Genomic DNA, 18,846 nt, shown 5'->3' with positions numbered 1-18,846 from the left:
CTGCCTGATGAAGGGTGATGCACCGAAACCGGTCCAAGGATGCTTGTTTCCGGTCCAGGGAGGACCTGGCTTTGCAGCTCGGGCTGGACTGTTCCCATGAGACACAGGGTCAAGACTGATTTGCATATGGCTGGGTCTAAACTGGGGTGGCATAGTGAGCAAAGGACCGATGGATTTAACCCAGATCTATTGACTGGGGGTGAATGTTTGATTTGCACTGCATTCCGTCCATCTGTGTCTTTTTTGCTTCAGTATAAAGCAGATGGCTATGTTACCTTTCTTAGTGAACCTTAGTTGCCTACAGGCCGTTTATCGACATAATATAGCACAGTTGATGGTTTAGTAATTAGAATTACTGTAGACATGTCACTGTCGTGGGCTTTAGGGACAATACGTTACTTATGAAAATATACCGTAAAATTAAGTTGCATACATACATCACGATTGTGAGCACTCAAATAGTTGGATATACAAGTCGTGAGCACTCTGATGGGAGATGTATTGTCATATCGCTATAATGCAGCACAGAGCTATTGTTTCATAACTTTCAGCCATGCAGCAGGGCTAAATGTTATGGGGAAAGCGCTAAGATGGTGAGGCTGGAGGGGGTAAAGAAACAAGGAAAATGGGAAGACTGCCTGAATTACAGTGCGATCAGAGGAGGGACACTAATAAAGTAAATAAATCTGCGCTTGGTCCAAGGAACAACAGGAAGTGACGCCAAAGCACACCTTGGCTAATTAGGAGGCAGCAAAGAAGAGTGCCAATTAAGCCAAGGAATGGTAAGCAATGGGTGGACTGCAAGCCCCTTATTGTACACAACAGGCGAGAGCGCATGATGCTCATGTAGGCTCGACCAGAAAAATAAGTAAAAGCATTTGTGAAGGGTGTTTTTAAAAGAATCTTTTTCATTCTTGTTTAAATGATTCTTGAGGGGATAACCCATTTTTCCTCCGAATTCTTTACCGAAATTCCATAAACAGTGGCAATGAACTGACTTACCTTCGGTAACGCTTTTTCTGGTGGATACAGTATCTGCCTGTGGATTCCTCATCTTGTGAATATCCCCTGCACCAGCATTCCACTGAATTTTTCTTAGCTCTCCACGCCGACGTGGATGTCATAATTCCACGGCTCCACTCGCGACTCCGTATGATGTCACCGGAGCCATAAGAGATCCACGTCGGCGTGATGATGTCAGTTCCACCCATATTTTCCGTGCCTCCGAGGCGAACAGGTGGACTGACACAGACTCAAGTATACATAGTACACAACATTTGAACCAATATATACAGCACCAAGTTAAAAAGGAACGCTAAAAACATCAGCATTTCCTAGAAATGCACTAGATAGAAAATACAATAAATAAACCACCAGCCACAAAAGGTATCTTTTTAGGTATACAAAGGTGGGCAACGGGGAGGCAAGTGGGTCAGTGAGGAATCCACAGGCAGATACTGTATCCACCAGAAAAAGCATTACCGAAGGTAAGTAACTTGTTCTTCTGATGGATACATCTGCCTGTGGATTCCTCACCTTGTGAATAGATTCCCACAGCAGTCCCACTCCCAGAGGAGGGTGTCTACCTTTCCTATACCACAATGTCCTGCATGACAGAGCGCGCAAAATGGCCCTCCCTCCTCATCTCAGTCTAAGCAATAATGCTTTGCGAAAGTATGGAGGGAGGCCCAAGTCACGGCCTTACAAATGTCTGCAACTGGAACACCCCTGGCCAAAGCAGAGGTGGAAGACTTAGCTCTAGTAGAATGAGCGCTCAGGTGGAACCTTACCAGTCAGGGCTTAGCAGATCTTGATGGTTAGGATGATCCACCTGGACAGAGTGCGCTTGTGCACAGCTTTGCCTTTTGAGTGTCCAACATAGCCCACGAAGAGCTGATCTTCCAAACGTATATCTTTTGTTCTGTCCAAATAAAAGCTCACTGCTTTTTTAGGGTCCAAGCGGTGAAGTCTCTCCTCCTCCTTGGAAGGGTGAGGGGGGGGGGGGGGGGGGGGGGGGGGGGATAAAACCGAGGGAGAGTGTTATGGACCATCCTTTCAGCATGTAAGGATAAAAACAAGGGTTTAGAACTAAGAGCTTGAAGTTCACTCACCCTCCTTGCTGAGGTTATGGCTACAAGAAAGACCGTTTTAAGGGACAACAGCCTCAAAGGACAGCTATGAAGGGGTTCAAAAGAGGACCCCATCAAAAAAGTTAAAACAAGATTACGGTCCCACTGTGGCATTACAAAGGGAGTAGGTGGAAACCTATTAGTAAGACCTTTGATAAATCTTAAAACAATAGGAGATTTAAATAACGAAGGCTGATCCGGAAGACACAGAAAAGCCAATAAGGCTGATAAATAGCCCTTAACTGTCGACACAACAAAACCCTGCTGAGCCAAGGAAGAGCAAACTGAAGCACATTTGACAAGTGGGCCTTTAAAGGGTCAATGGATCTCTCTCCACACCATTTTACAAACTTAGACCATCTATAAGAATAAATTGACTTAGTGGAGTGTCGCCTGGATGATAATATAACATCCACTACGTCCGGTGGGAGAGAGAAAGAACTCAGGTTGCCCCGTTCAATCTCCAGGCATGAAGGTGCAGGCTCTGGAGGTGTAGAACCTGCCCATCCAACTGCGAGAGGAGCTCTGCCCTGAGAGGGAGACGGAACGGAGGGTGCGACGAAAGGTGAAGTAGATCTGTGTACAACACCCTTCTTGGCCAATCCGGGGCGATCAATATAACTTGGGCCCAGTCTTGGCGAATCTGCCTCAGAACCCGAGGAATCAAGGGTATGGGAGGAAACGCGTAAAGGAGTTGTGAGCCCCAACTCAACTGAAACGCGTCCCCCAACGCCCCCTGCATCGGAAACTGGAGACTGCAGAATGACGGGCAATGCACGTTCTCTTGAGTGGCAAACAGGTCCACCCGAGGAGTGCCCCATGTCCGTAAGATGTGCTCAACTACCTCTGGATGAAGCCTCCACTCGTGGTCGGCGAAAAACTGTCGACTGAGACTGTCCGCACGAACGTTCAGCACCCCGGCCAGATGATTCATCATCAAGCAAATCCGATGGTCCGGAACCCAGGACCAGAGTCGCAAAGCCTCTCTACAGAGACGGTACAACCCTACTCCTCCCTGCTTGTTGACATACCACAGCGCGGTAGTGTTGTCCGTCAGGACCTGAACCGACTGACCGCGAAGGGAAGGGAGAAAAGCCTTGAGCGCCAAATGTATCGCCTGTAATTCTAGAAGATTGATATGAGACACTCTTTCTTCTGGAGACCAAAGACCCTTGATGTCCAGATCCCCCAGATGAGCACCCCACCCTAGGGTGGAGGCATCCGTTATCACTGTGGCCACCGTTGAAGAAAGATTAAAGGGCTTTCCTTGAAACAGATTGCCCTCCACGCTCCACCAAGACAGATTCGCTGCAGCTTCTCTGGAGATCCTGACTGACTCCCTGAGATCTCCGTTGTGATGATACCACTGCCTGCAGAGACACCACTGGAGCGCCCTCATGTGCCAGCATGCATGGTTGACCAACAGAATGCAAGAGGTGAACAGACTGAGCAGACGAAGGACCTTCAGAACTGGAACAACCGCTCCATTGTGGAATAAAGGGATCATCTCCTGAATGTCGAGAATTCTTTGTGGAGGAGGAAATGCTCGACACACAGTAGTGTCCAGAACCACCCCTATGAACAGGTTGCGCTGAGAGGGTACCAGGTGAGATTTGGGCACATTGATTGAAAAACCCAAGTTGAATAACAGATGAGATGTTACCTGCAGATGATGTTGCACCATCTCTGGTGACTCTGCTTTCAGTAGCCAGTCGTCCAGGTAGGGGAAAACTGGAATCCCCGACTTCCTGAGATGGGCAGCCACCACCGCCATCACCTTGGTGAAGACTCTAGGTGCAGTAATAAGACCAAACGGGAGGACCGCAAACTGGTAGTGTTGCGACCCAACCGTAAAACTGAGATACTTCCTGCGCGACTTCAGGATTGGGATGTGGAAATACGCATAGTGCAAGTCGATCGACACCATCCAGTCTTCTTGCTGCAACGCCTGAAGAACCTGAGCAAGGGTTAGCATCTTGAATTTCTCCTGCTTCAGGTAAAAGTTCAAGACTCTGAGGTCCAGGATCGGACGCAATCTGCCGTCCTTTTTGGGAATCAGGAAATACCGGGAGTAGCATCCCTGACCCCTTTCCTGCTCTGGAACCACCTCTATCGCACCTTTTTGTAGCAATGCAAGAACCTCCTTCTGCAGAAGAAGCAGATGGTCCTCTGAGCAAAAACCTTGGCAAGGCGGGTAAGGGGGAGGAAATTCCCGAAAGGGAAGGGCGTACCCATTCTCCACAAGGTTTAAAACCCAAAAGGTCCGTTGTGACCAATTTTCAACCTTGCAGAAAGTGAGATACCCGACCCCCAACAGGCCCCACATGATCCAGGATGGGGGATCTGGGGCTGCTTCCCTGTAGCATCATTGGGAGCAGAGGAGGAGGAGGAGAGATTGCGGCCAGAACCACGTCGTCCCTTTTGTCTTCCTCTATAGGACTTAGAGTGAATTTTGCTGTTGCTGAGGTTGACGGAAGGTACGAAAGGAAGACCTTCCAAAACCCCTATACTTTCTGAAGCCAAAGCCCTTCGACTAGGTCTGCAATCCCAAGGATTTTTCAGTCGCCCTGCTATCCTTAAACCTCTAAGGCAGAATCCGCTTTTTCTCCAAAAAGCTTTGTCCCATCAAAGGGCAAGTCAACAAGAGTGGCCTGAACATCAGGTGAAAATCCAGAAGAGCGGAGCCAAGCCTGTCTTCTTGTGGCTATGGAAGAACCCATAACTCTGGCAACAGAATCAGCCGTATCCAAGCCTGACTGGATTACCTGCCTAGCTGCAGCCTGAGCGTTTGAAAGAACTTCCATAAAGCAACCCCTTCTCTTCATCAAGCAATTTGGGGGACAATTGCTTTACAGAGTCCATTAAAGCGTGAATGTAGCGGCCCAACAAACAAGTGGCATTAGTTGACTTCAGTGCCATACTAGCCAAAGAGAAAACCTTTTTAGCTGAGAGTCTCTGTCAGCTGGAGCTTGTAGAAATGCTCCCGAAGATTGTTTGGAGCAGGATGCTTGCACTACCAAACTCTCTGGAGATGGATGTGAAGAAAGGAAGCTCGTATCCCCTGGAGCTACTCTATATCTTCTAGCCACAGCCCTAGAAACAGCGGGCGAAGAAAGTGGCTTGCGCCAAACGTCCAAGATAGGATCCAGGATGGCCTCATTAAAAGGCAACAGAGGCTCAACAATTGAGGAAGGCGAATGTAGAACCTCCGTCGATAAGTTAGGCTTAAATTCAGCAGAAGGCAACTGCAAATCTAAAAGCTATGCAGCCATTTTTATTACCAAATGGTAAGGAGCCAGCTCTTGAGGAGGAGAAGACCTCGAAGAAGAAAGTTCCCACTCAGGTGTGGTGTCCAATCCGCTTGCCTCCTGAATTCCTTCGAACTCATCCATTGATTCATCTAATTCACCTTCCTCCACATCCTCTGTACGATACTGATCCTCTTCTATAAGCCTCTGAACCTCTCGCCGTGAACGAATCCGTGGACACCGCGTCGGCGGCGCCGTTCGTGGTGTCGAGGGAGGCTCAGACGAAGGCACACGATCCACACGAGGCCGGGAGGAAGGCTCTCTAGACGGCGCCGGAAACTGCCATGACGGCGCCATCGGCATGTAGGGCATAAATGATGCCTGAGCATAGTGTTGGGGCACGCCCAAATTGAATGCCAGCGGACCCACGGGACCTGAAGGTGCTCCGGATGGGAAGGCTGCTCTATGAAATACTCCATACATGGCATTTAAAAAATGCGACGGATCCGGCCCTGAAGCCGGGAATTGCGGGTATGAATTCGATTCTATATCCAGCCGGGGAGTAACTGGCGCCGGAGCCGTCGGATCCACTACCGGAGCCACTGGTTCACCTTCAGGCACAGGAGAGAGTTCAGCATCCTGATCCAGCCCGGCGTCGGAAGCTGGTGAATCCCTCAGCACCAGAGACTGCGCCGGAGTAACCTTAGGCGAAGGAGACTTCTCCAGAGTGACACGAGGAGAAGGAGAAGGCGAAACAAAGTCCTTACGGCAACATCGAGGTGAAGGCGACTTCGAAGCCCTACCCTTCGTCGATCGGCGCCGAGACTCATGCTTTCTCTTTTTCTTATGCTTTCTCGACCTCGACGAGTGCGAAGTCGACGACTCCGGCTTATCTCGCTTGCGACCTCTACCTTCCTTCTTTGCCTTGGTCATAAACAGCTTCGCTTCCCCATTCCTTAAGTGCCTTTGGATTCATTTTCCTGCAACAGGAACAGTCCTCCACGTCGTGATCCGATGACAGACACCATAAGCAATCTTCGTGGGGGTCAGTGATGGACATGTGACCCCCACATTTCGTACACGGCTTAAAACCTGACTTTCTCGACGAAGACATGAGTTTTTCTTTTTTTTTTAAAAAACATTAATTCACAAGTTAACAACAAAGTAACTCTTCAACCAAGAGGTGCTAGAAAACCGTTGCGCATCGACGGCGCGGAAAAAAGGGAACTGACGTCATCACGCCGACGTGGCTCTTATGGCTCCGGTGACGTCATACGGAGTCACGAGCGGAGCCGTGGAATTATGACGTCCATGTCGGCGTGCAGAGCTAGGAAAAATTCCATGGAATGCTGGCGCAGGGGATATTCACAAGGTGAGGAATCCACAGGCAGATGTATCCATCAGAAATAGCCTGTTTTTAAGGCTGCAAATATTTAAGGTGTGTCACCTACGTTTCCTGGCCTTTCCGAAGTAAGGCGAAGTAGATGTGACTTTGAAAGGACTGCTACAGGATCGCCGCAGGTGGGTGGGGCTATTCAGTGCTTAAGATTATCAATGGAGATTACCTGTGATAAAAGTAAATGCTGCTATGGGTTTTTTATTACACACCCTATGCACCTCTGAATTTGGCAGCAGCTCAAATGACTAGAAGTGGTAGCTTCATATTCACAGCTGCTAACTGGCATGGTCTCTGCTGCTCAGCTACACTTTCTGCAGTTGGTCATGCTCTCCTTCCGTATTTTACCATTATGAATAGAACCCCCTTACCTTCTTGTTCATGCAAAGACCTTAACTTGTCTCATCTTCCCATATTGCAGTACAACTGGCCCAATTTTTGCCCTGTTTTTAAAAGCATGCAAGCAGGCTAGTTAGTAGCTCCACACCTTTCAGACACCAGATGCCACACCTTAGCTAACCATGGATTCAACATTCACGGAGTTAAAACAAGCCCCAGATTTACCACCCAGAAGACAATCCTGTAACTGGGCCGTGCCTAATGGGACCACTGGTTAGTTGTGGAAGTCGCAAAAAGCACCATTGCCATATGAAAAACGGTGACATCAACTGCTATCTTGTAGGAACAATGTCAAACAACAAATACAAGTATAAGCTAGCATTTGCATCCGATTATCAGTTTCTGATTATTTCTATATATCCCACTCATATGTGAAATCTTTGAGTTTCATCATTGAAGATAATCCATCCACAACAGTCACCCCAATACGTATACTTTTTCCTACACTCTTTGGAGAAAGCGAGGTACCTCCTGACAGCTGCTCATGCAGTGGCAATCTCTTGTTTACACTTTGGGAATTCGATTTTAGCTGGCTTTCCCCATTACATCAATAACTCAAATCAATGCAGTCTTTCATATTATGGCATTCCTCTTATCTACAAAGAGTAAATTCAACTGCTTTTCACTGATTCAGAAGGAATTACATTGAGATTCCTAACGAAGCAGCAATTAAACAAAATCGGAAGTCTCATGAATGACTAAATGTGGTTCATGCAAGAACAAGAGTCAAATAGTGACCATGCTCAAGTAGACTTCAGAGCGATCGACCAAACACAAAGTCAAACAGAAGGACTGCATTGGTTTGTCTTGCAGCCAGCATTTGCCACAATTATCAGTTTGCTTGCAAGTTGGGATGGACCCATAGCTGTCTGTTCTGGGACCAGATTCAACAACAGCATGTGGGTTTCGTTATAAAACAAAAAGGATATCTTCTACAGGATTCTAACCTACTGCATACCCATCATGAACGCATGTTTTTTGAGGACCTTACAAGAAAAAAAAAAAAAGTGTGATATCAGTAGATAACACACACAAGAACCAGCCGAGACTAGGAGACACCCGTGGAGGAGAAAAATCAATATTAAACTAAAATCCGCAACTGGAAACTGTTTTCATGTTGCTAAGGTTGGAAAATATTTTCTGATCTTAGAGTAATCAAGTCAGATGGAAGGGGTGTGACGGAAAGGTATGATAATTAAATGGAAAACTATATAATAAGTAGAAATACGTTTTACCGTGGCTTCCTAAATGCATGGAATAGCATTTGTAGCACCCACCAACTAGAGATTGAATGATATGCCATTTACTCATTCCATTTTAGAAACAAAATGCAGAAACTTGCAAGGTATTCAGGACCAGGGGGGACGTGGAATCAAGTATCCTACACATTTGCTTCCCAAAAAATAATAGGTTGAATATTCTTTCCTTAAGAGGTGTGAATTACTTGATAACTACTTACAAGATAATTCAATGAAGTAACTGGTCACTACCATTGTCAGTGTCCGGTTGCCTTTTGGGTGCACATGGGTTTGTAGAGATCATAAGTGGGTCACAGTTCTCTTATGACTGTTTGTCATATGAAAATTACCTATAACATGTGTAAGCCTAAATTCAGATTCGGAACATGAAATACTACTTTGTGTGCTATTGGATCCAAGTGGAAGAAATCAGTGGGCTATGCTCCCAGCCATTTTTTGCAACTACAGTATTTCTATACTACTACCATACATGCGCTTACCTAAATAACTGTTGAAAATTTGGTTTAATAAAATTGGCTTCAATATTTTGCCTTATGCATACTATATGGGTGATTCCACATTTCTGAAGCACCGGCAGCTGTAAAAAAAGAGAAAATACATTAGAAATGTAGTTACTTTAGGAACACAACAGTTGCAAAATTGATAATATAATATACATTTTAATCTGTAATGTCATGTTTCTGGTACTCATCTAGAACTGTCACTTGAAACGCTGGTGGAAGAGTATAGTACAACATTAATTTCCTGTCTTGCCCTAGATATAATGTACATAGTTTTAGCACTACCTATGCAACAATGGGCTGTGGCATTATGGGAGCCAAAAGGTAGCTGATGATCAGGTGCCGCACCATGGAAGCAAGTAAGGAAAGCAGCTTAGCTAATACACAATGACCAAGGAAACCGAAGTGTGGCACTGCCTGATCCATTAGAACTTCAGTATCAACAAAAGAGGTCAAAGTTCACAGTACTCCTCGTTACCGAAGTTTTTCTAATAAAAAGAGTTTAAAAAAAAAAAGTTCACAGTACTCCTGGTTGAGCATCACAGTGATTTTCATTGAACACAAACGTTATAACAGTCACATTAGAATAATGTCTCGCAACTTGTGTGGAACGCAGAACAATTCACCCACAGACTATTGTCAAAACGTCCAGAAATTAACATGTTCATTGTATTAAAGCACCACCTAATAAGCCCATCAAAACCCAGTATTCTAGAAAGGATCACTTCTTAACCAATATTCCATCCAAAACTACCTTAATCTCCATGTCTGATACCGCCAGAGAAGGAGGGTATTTCATCAATTCAATAAAGATCAATACGAAGCAGAATGTGGTGTCTTGCCAAACCTTCTGGAATCTGGAACACCTCCCGTGCTCCAGATTCCAAGGGAGACAGTTTGACCCAGGCTTACTAGTAAGACGTTATACTCTTTTCTCTTAAAGAATAAATTATTCTACCTTAATTGAAGCGTGCTGAGCCGTCTTATTATTACACTGGCGACGATCGGGAAAAAAAATGATTTAAGCCTGGAGTCCTGCGGCATGGAGTATTTTCGTAAGTATGTTTATGGCACTGTCTTCAAAGTCAGATCTGATCACCGTCCTTTAGTAGATCTTTACAACAAAAGGATGTGGTAGAGCCACTTCGAGAATAGCTAGATGGCAATATAAACTACAGGACTTTCATTTTAAAGTTGAGTATATTCCTGGTGTAAGAAATATTCTAGCGGATTGTCTTTCAAGATTACCTGTAGTTGATGACAATGTTGTTGAAGAAGATAATGATTTAGAAAATGCAATTTCTAAAGTATCCAATGGATGTATACAAGAGAAAGAATGGAAACTTGCATGTGAAAATGACATTGTACTCAAGTTATCGAGCATATCAACTCTTCATGGCCTAGAAAGGCACATGTGCCAGAATGTCTTCTTCCTTTCTTTCAAATAGCTCATGAATTGTCTTTAAAAAGGACAATATATTAATGAGAAGCTTATAGCTTGTTGTACCCACTGATTTGCAACAAACCATCTTGGATATGGCTCATGAGGGCCATCCAGGCATGACAAGTATGAAACGGAGAATTAGAAGTGAGTTTTGGTGGCCATCTATAGACAAATCTATTGAACGTAAGGTCAGAGATTGCATAGAATGTTGCATCAGTGATAAATCTCAAAAGACGGTATCCTATGATCATCTTCCTGTTTCCAGACCCTCTCGTGTGTGGCAATGTGTTTCCTTGGACATTGCAGGTCCCATGTGTTTGGGTCAGAATCCTGTTTACGCCATCATACTCCTTGATCAATTATCTCAGTGGCCCGAGGTTACAATAGTTCCTAATATTACCTCGAACGTTGTGATCCAGTTTTTAAATGAGGTGTTTGAAAGAGAAAGTTTCCCTGAATCTCTTATAACGGATAATGGGGTACAGTTGACTTCCACCGAGATTAAAAGTTCTCTCGAAGGTCATGGCATTGTTCACAAACGTTCTTTAGTCTATTACCCCCAGAGCAATGGGATTGTAGAGAGGTGGAACAAAGTCTTTAAGGAAGGTTTACAATTAGCCATTTCCAATGGCAAGAATTGTAGTCAAGCCATTAGTGAAGTTCTTTGGAGTTACAGGAATACTCCTAGGAGTATAGGTGATCTTTCGCCTTTTGATTAAATAAAGGGAAGGAAGAGTGTGTCTAATATGAGTCAAGCATGGATGAGAAATGTATTACTCAACAAGAACGACAAAGCAGTGTCTGTTCAAGGCTGTCATGATAAAGTTGTCATTTCCCCTGTTAAAGTCAATGACTGGGTACGTGTGAAGAAAGGTAGGTTTGTCAAATCTGGGGAATCTCGGTTTTCTCATCCTTTGAAGGTGGTTTGTGTTGGTCGTCAGGTGGTAGAATTATCTGATGGAAATGTTTGGAGTTTATCCAAAGTGGTGAAAATTCCTCAGTGGTTGTGGCCTGATAAAAAGTTTACTGATTCTACTGCTATATCGCCACCCAAACTTTCTTACAACAGAGCAAATTGGAGAAAGTCAATTTCTTCAAAAGGTGGAATTCTGAATAATCGCCATATACAAAGATCTCAGAAACGCCCTGTCTGGTATAAAGATTATTATGTGAGCAAGTGATGTTTTCTGTATTTTATATCATAGTAATGTTATTCATGCATACTGTAAACATGTCTTTATTTATTTACATATGTTACTCTTTTTGTGTTTTTCTTTTTTGTCAACGAAGGGGAATGTGTGGTGTCTTGCCAAACCTTCTGGAATCTGGAACACCTCCTGTGCTCCAGACTCCAAGGGAGACAGTTTGACTCAGGCTTACTAGTAAGACGTTATACTCTTTTCTATTAAAGAATAAATTATTCTACCTTAATTGAAGCGTGCTGAGCAGTCTTATTATTACACAGAACCAGGACTACAAAGTAACCATTTTTTCTACATAGTAGATCTTCATTGATATAATAAACGTTATAACTGATTTAAAAGCAAGTCCCTAAAACCGGTGACTCGGCCATGAGAAATAAATGCCATAATTTCTACAATGCTACCAAACGGCTCTACAGAAAGAAAAAAAAACATAAAAACATCATTGTACTAATTTTTTGTGTCTTATAAATGAGAACAGATTTCCAAATGGCTGCTTTTCGAAGCTTGCCAAATGAATGTTCTGTAACCATGCCTTAGTAGCTGGTTTCTCCCTAGACTAATGAGCTTTGGTCTTTATAGGCAGTTTTTTGTGATAACTGGCAACAAAAATAAAGAGCCACTCCAATGGAATATGAACGGTTTCAAGATAGCTTTCCAGTCCTTACTGGAACAAAATTGAGACTGTGAAGTAGACTTCCTTGTTGATTTGGGCTGATTTAGATAAACACTGAACTCTGACAGTTAACAAATATAGAGAACGTTCTGTCAATAAGATGGGTTGGTGAAAAAATACACACAGGGTGATTAACCGATTGATGTGATGTTCAGAAACCACCTTTTGAAGAAAGAATAGGAAAGTTCTCTTAACATAGAAAGCTGTATAGGGCTATACATTTGAAAGCGAGCCTGTAGTCATGATAGCATATAGGAGCACTGTTTCCCAAGTTAGATGCTGCAATGAAGCTTTGTGAACGGGTTTAAAAGGAGGACAGATAATTTTGACAGCACTCCATTTAGCTCCCAAGGGGGTGAGGGTGCATTTATAGGTGGATGAACTTTCTTCATGACTTTGAGGAAGTCTTTCACTACTGGAAGATTGAAATAGGAGGTTTAATTTAAGACTTTTCTATACCCTGTTACACTGGCCAAGGCTGCCTGTTTTTTTCTATCGGGTATTTCTCTCGTGGGCTGGAGCCTTTGAAGGCCAGTTTTTTTGGACAGGGGGCTACTGCTGGCATCTGTCACTTTCTCCAGCTTACCCAGGTAATTACAGCAGGTGTGGCTTGAGGAGAGGGTTGAACATTTTGCAAAGAGTGCTTTTGGTTCCCAGTTTGGCCTGCCATTACAACTGCATGGTAAACCTTGATTGAGGAGAATGGAGGTGTATCTTTAGCCAAATACCATAAATATAGTAAATTTGCTTCTGCTTCTTACGACTGACGTTAACATGCTGGTGCCGGTCAGGCTGTGCTCATGCTTGTGTAGGAGGGCGACGACATGGTTTGATGGGAGTTCAGGAGTTGCAGTGGGGTGAAAAACTAGGTAATCCGGGTGCCACAGGATTGTGAGGTAGGAACGGTGTGTGGGAGCGTCCTAGCGTACCAGTGGTGTCCCCGCCACGACCGCACTCTCCTTCCAGGCTTCCTCTTCCACCTCAGACCAAATTGCACTGTGTGTTGCCTCCACCAAGTGTTGGTCGCCATGCAACTCTGTCCTTCTTTCCTTCAATTCATGATTAACAAGAAAATTGTCGACATCCCTTGCTCACATTCAGAGCAGATTCTTGCTTCAGGGCAGCAGGGCAGTGGCAGCTCAAGCTGGTGGCTCACTCCATATGGTTTTCAAGTCCCCCTGGGTGGGGTATAAGCAGGGGTCATGGGTGGAGCGGGGAGCTGTGTTTTTGGTGTCGGCTGTGGTTGGTCCCAGGCAGAGGAGACATCAGCTATCATCCAATGGAACATGGTACTGCTTTAGCTGTCCAGACACCAGACGGGTCCCTCTCTGTAAAAGCCAACCAAGCACTCAACCTAAATATTAAGATATCATATAAGACAGTGGATTTTTGTACTTCTGTCAACATAAAACACCAAATTCTCTGGTTCAGCTCTAAAAAGTAAGCTTTTATCCACAAATATTTTGAAGTTAGTAATAATAACAAGGATAAGGTAGTCACTCCCAGTTGGGACTAGTCAACAATCCCAGTGAGTCAGGATGTCACCATAACTACTTCACTCACTCCAGTCACATCAACTCCAATCCCGGCCTCGCTGAATGCCCAGATAGTTGCCGTACCTGTACCAGCAACCACAATCACTTCAATCACTTCTATTCCTGAAGATGCGCAAACACTAAAAACAAACTGACTCCAACTCAATGTATGGCCTTGACTCTTCACCTGTAGAGACAGGAAGGGATGAGCACCTCTCTGATTTCTCATCAGTACATAATTCTATTACCAGTTCGCTGGATTGCTTTGATGAAAACAACACAAAGTTACCGAATTACTCACAATGCTGGTTTACCCTATGTTACCAGCAATGGGGGCCGTAACCTCAACCTTAGAAAAAAATTGAAATACTATGGGGACCCGGTCTTCCACACTGGCTGATTAAAAGGCACGGCTAAAAAAACAACAGGAAAGATTTGCCATTGTTACTGAATTCAAAGAATCTCTTCCTTAAAATGCAACAATAAATCTGCAACATGGAAAGACATCTAGCGATCTTATCTCAGATCAATGACATCATGGATTTGCTTAAACTCTTATAAATCTTGTTAGGGAACACTACGACTCATAAGCTTTCTACACCACCCACAGATCCTTTAACATCCAGTGACTGTATTAGAACGGTTTTAAGCTTGGGCTTAGAATCAGATAACAACTTGAAACCACATACGAATACTTGAAACAAGCCTCCAATATATCTTACTATAGTGACGGAGCCCTCTTCCAATGGAGGATAACCAATTTCTGTATTGCCAGATGAACCTGCAGAGTCCCCATCAGGGGACTTTTAATGGTACATCAGTAAAAGACGCTATAAAAAGTTAAGAATTTAAATAAGAAAGATAATCCCAGAAAGCTTCGATCATCTCAAAAACCATTGCAGCCAATAAGGCCAAGACTGGCAATTTGTTCCTAGATTTCTGCTCCAAACATTTTTCCGAAGAGAAGGGATATGAATCAAATGAAAACATGTCCGTCATACAGCAGCAGTCTGTGGAGTCAGCCTCGAAATCAGAAATTTTATTGCAGCAACCTTTGAAGTCACCATCAGAATCGGGAGGCACAATGACTTACATAATTCAGTCCCCTAGCTTAAATGAGGACATAGCACACCATCAGATAAAAAGCTCTTCTGAGAACCATCAAAAGACAAGAGCAGATCTTCAAGGCACACAGGAGGGGAATTTAGCCAAAATAATTGAGGAGGGCTTCACCTTCTTGGTTAAATCTCTTTCCAGTAACACAAGCCAGCAACAAACACCATTGAGAAATGGAACAACACAAGCAGGTCCAGTAACACCTTGAGGAATCCAATTAGGAATCCAATTAGAGAAGAGTCAAATAAGGGCAATCCAGTGAGGAATTTTAGCACTGAGATTTGAATAGATCCAACTGAGAAACTGGCAAATATTTATTTAACAAAAATATCAACAAAAACATTCAACTGACCATTCAACAGTTTCATTTCCATTAATCAAAAGCTGTGAAAACTACATCCTAGATTTTGTCACAGACTATATTTCAGAAGGTCAGCACTATACCTTAAATGATCAGAATATTTTTTAAATATTGTCCCAATTCCAAGAAACCAATCACTTAAGGTCTGGTGAGCTTCTGAATGTAAAATGCATCCTCTGACTACATTCCTATATTGAAACAAGTCGAACCACCTGGGTTCAGAAGAAATTGTTCAAGTATCTGGTCGAGGAAGGCAGATCTGCTACTTGGGGAACTGTTCTCAAAAAACACAATGTCCACAAAATACCCACAAATACTAAGAAAAACAGAATCTCAACAAAAAAACTTTTCAATCTTGCAACTCTATTTGTACATTCAGACCAAAAAGTAACCAAACTTTCATATTCTAAATATCAATATCAGCAAAAGTGTGGACAATGACCGACAGATTACGCTGACAAATCTTTCAGATGCATCTCTGCACTAGTATCCCTAACCAGAATTAATTCCTCAGTGAGACAGAAAACATTCTGACAATATGCTGCTGGAGCACCGTTGGGATAGATTGTCATATTAAATCTACTGATAATATTCTAATGAAATTTTTATTCAATCACAATATTATCTGTATGCAAGAGTTGTCGAGGAGTAATGCCTTTAAACATATGAATTATGATATATATGAAGTGTTAGCAAAATAAATCCTAAGGGGCACCAAAGCAGAGGCGTTTTGACACTTCTCTACAATAGCCCACCTGCACACACTCATAAAACCAAATTGACTATGGATTACATTTTAGAAGTTCTAATCAGGCATAAGTATCAAAAACAATCATTAGCTAGGAACATTAATTTTCCTCCAATGTCTCATAAACAGACAGTGGAGCTCTTTGCACTTCTAGGTACGCTTGAAAATATCTTGGAGGAATACGCTTTATATCCGGTTATCATCACTGGGAATTTCAATGACAAACTTTTTTCTCCTTATGGGACAAACTCTCCATTTAAAGATCAACCTGATGCATGTTTCAATGTGGGTGCCCACTAATATCTCAGTGAGCTAAAAAAGAGACATTCAACATCCACTCAACTGTCTAAAGTATTAGTCTTACTAGGTTATTGCGCTTTGAACTGTCGAACACAAATTCAGATGAACCAAAATACAAAGTGAGACAGTATGTTCAATTCAAAACTTTCCTCTTTAAAATGTGAATAAGTTATCACTTCATGGTTCAATTTAGATAATTGAAAGCATGACAAGATGAAGGCTGGAGTGTTGAAACTTTTCAAACACTCACCACCAGTCAAGAGATCTGGGTTAAATCCACCGTTCTTTTGCTCACATGCCACCCGAGTTTGGACCCATCCCTTACTCACTGTACCAATTGGATTCAAGCTAGCCTAGCTGATGAGGAGTGATACCCAGAAACAGGTCCCAGGATGCTTGTTTCAAGTCCAGGAAGAACATGACCTGGCAGTTTGGGCTGGACTGCTCCCATGGGGAGAAGGGTCAAGACTGATTTGCATATGGCTGGGTCCAAACTGGGGTGGCATGGTGAGCAAAAGAACAATGGATTTAACCCAGATCTCTTGACTCGGGTGAGTAGTTGAAATGTTTCAGCACTCTGTCAGTCATTTTGTTGTGTTTGATCAATTTAGATAACTCACAACCTGATCCTGCTTCAAACTGTGTAAGGACTGGGAACAACTCCTGAGCTCAGTATTTAATTTAATCTCCTCAAATGTTTAAGTCAGCGGTGACTTACATCAGCATCCAGAAGATAAATCAATGCAAACCATGAAACGATTGCAGTGGAAACATGTGAGGTCTTATGTGGAAAATACACCTTCCAAAAAATGCAACTAATTGATCAAGGAGAAAAAAACTCTATAAAATGAAAATAAAGGAAAGAATCACGGACAAGGTGTCAAGAAACTAGCTGTTTTTAGCTACCAGGTCGAAAGACACCAAAACATTCTGGACAAGAGTGGGCCACGACACTGGCTCACATAAGGCTGCCTCAAATTTTCAAGTACCTTTTAACAAATAGCAAGTTCTGTTAATTCAATTCGTAAAGCACATTATTCTCCCGAGAGTATTCAAACGCTTGGGCAGGTGTGTGGTGTGATGCATAGATCAATGAACTGTACAGGTCTAGTACTGATGATAGGTTACTCCTCCAACTTATGCAAACCAGGATTAGAGTTCAAGAAAAACTACATTTATCTTATGATCAAAAGAGCTAAATCCTCTATAGCAAAAAGTCCAAATGGGATTTCAATTAACATCTTAAAACTAGATCTGGATCTATGGATTCAATTTTGTTTAATTTATTTTCAAATATTCTTCATTCAGGCCCAATTCCACTTTCCTGGAGAGGATTCATAATCCAAACTCTGTACAAAAAAGTGTCCAGTGACGACCCAAAGAACTATTGTCTTGTTGCACTCTTTAGAGTGGAAGAAGTTGTTTCGAACACTTTGCTGAAAAAAATCTCTGGTGGGACAAATGACTCCAACCTACTTCAGTTTAACCAAACCGGTTGTAGGTCAGACCGCCCTATCCTTAATAACATTGTTGTATTGAAATGAATAGCAAATTCAATTACACAAAAACATCTTTCACTATATGTCTGTATTATTGACTACTCATAAGCATCTGACACTGTAAATCGCAGCAAACTTTGAAAGCAAATAAGGAAATGGGATATACAGTAAGAGATGTCTGGTTAATTGTTTATTAGATTACGATATTTGTCGACGAGTCAATAAGGGGATAATAGAGCTCACATTAAGTCAATTGTTTATGAATCCAGAGCTAATGAGACTAGTTGGAAAATATACTACTTCTATATTTCAATTGTATTCTAGGATATTGTTAATAATACAATTCCGATGTGTATATTCTGTCAGTACAGTGACTATTTGAGACGGTTTCATTGAAGTTGTGAAATTTCAATAAAAATATGTTATAAAAACAAAAAGGAAATGGGATATCAACAATTCTTTGTTATATTTCTTGCTGTTATTCCAGGAAGAAACGCGCCTTCAAGTAAACCCTTCTGAAGATGCACCCTCCCCATGACTGATTACTTCCAACAGTCTTAAGCAAGGCTGCATCTTAGCACCTTTGCTTCTCTCCCTTTACATATCTGATCTTTCTTTCCATCTTGACAACCCTGACTGTCTCACCCCCAAACTCGATCTGCAGTCAATTCCATATTTAAGCATGTGCGGACAATATTGTTATTTTCTCTTTAACTTCTTCTGGCTTAAAAACTCAACTCTAAAAATGTCCAGAGTACAACAAGGCAACTGACCTAAAGAGCAATTTGGAAGAACAAAATCAATGAAAAAAAAAATCTAATTGAAAATCAATGGTGGCCACATCGGTCATGTAAGTAATTCAGGTTAACTTGGTCGGACTATGGACAATAAACTTACAGGAGCTGACTGTATTACATTTGGTATGATCTATAAAGGGCGGGCTACTGACCAATTAATGAATGTCACAAAGGTCAAACTTATTCCCACCCTTTTATATTCCTCCATTATCTTTAATTAAAAAAGCTATTGATTAT

The 18,846-nt window shown here is 42.7% G+C and overlaps 1 protein-coding gene across 3 annotated transcripts in view; it reads right to left on the bottom strand.

The window, feature by feature from the left end:
- The window catches only part of STYX (serine/threonine/tyrosine interacting protein), a 323,362-nt gene that overhangs the window by 170,425 nt on the left and 134,091 nt on the right, over nucleotides 1–18,846 (bottom strand). For all 3 annotated transcript variants that reach the window (XM_085626838.1, XM_085626839.1, XM_085626840.1), the window contains one exon: nucleotides 8,911–9,008. In XM_085626838.1, the coding sequence (XP_085482964.1) occupies nucleotides 8,911–9,008 (98 nt within the window). The remainder of the gene's footprint in view (nucleotides 1–8,910; nucleotides 9,009–18,846) is intronic.

Source organism: Triturus cristatus, chromosome 9 (genome assembly GCF_964204655.1).
Source record: "Triturus cristatus chromosome 9, aTriCri1.1, whole genome shotgun sequence".
Classification (NCBI taxonomy): domain Eukaryota; kingdom Metazoa; phylum Chordata; class Amphibia; order Caudata; family Salamandridae; genus Triturus; species Triturus cristatus.
The sequence above is the reverse complement of the archived record's forward strand: the minus strand, read 5'-3'. Positions and strand labels throughout refer to the sequence as shown.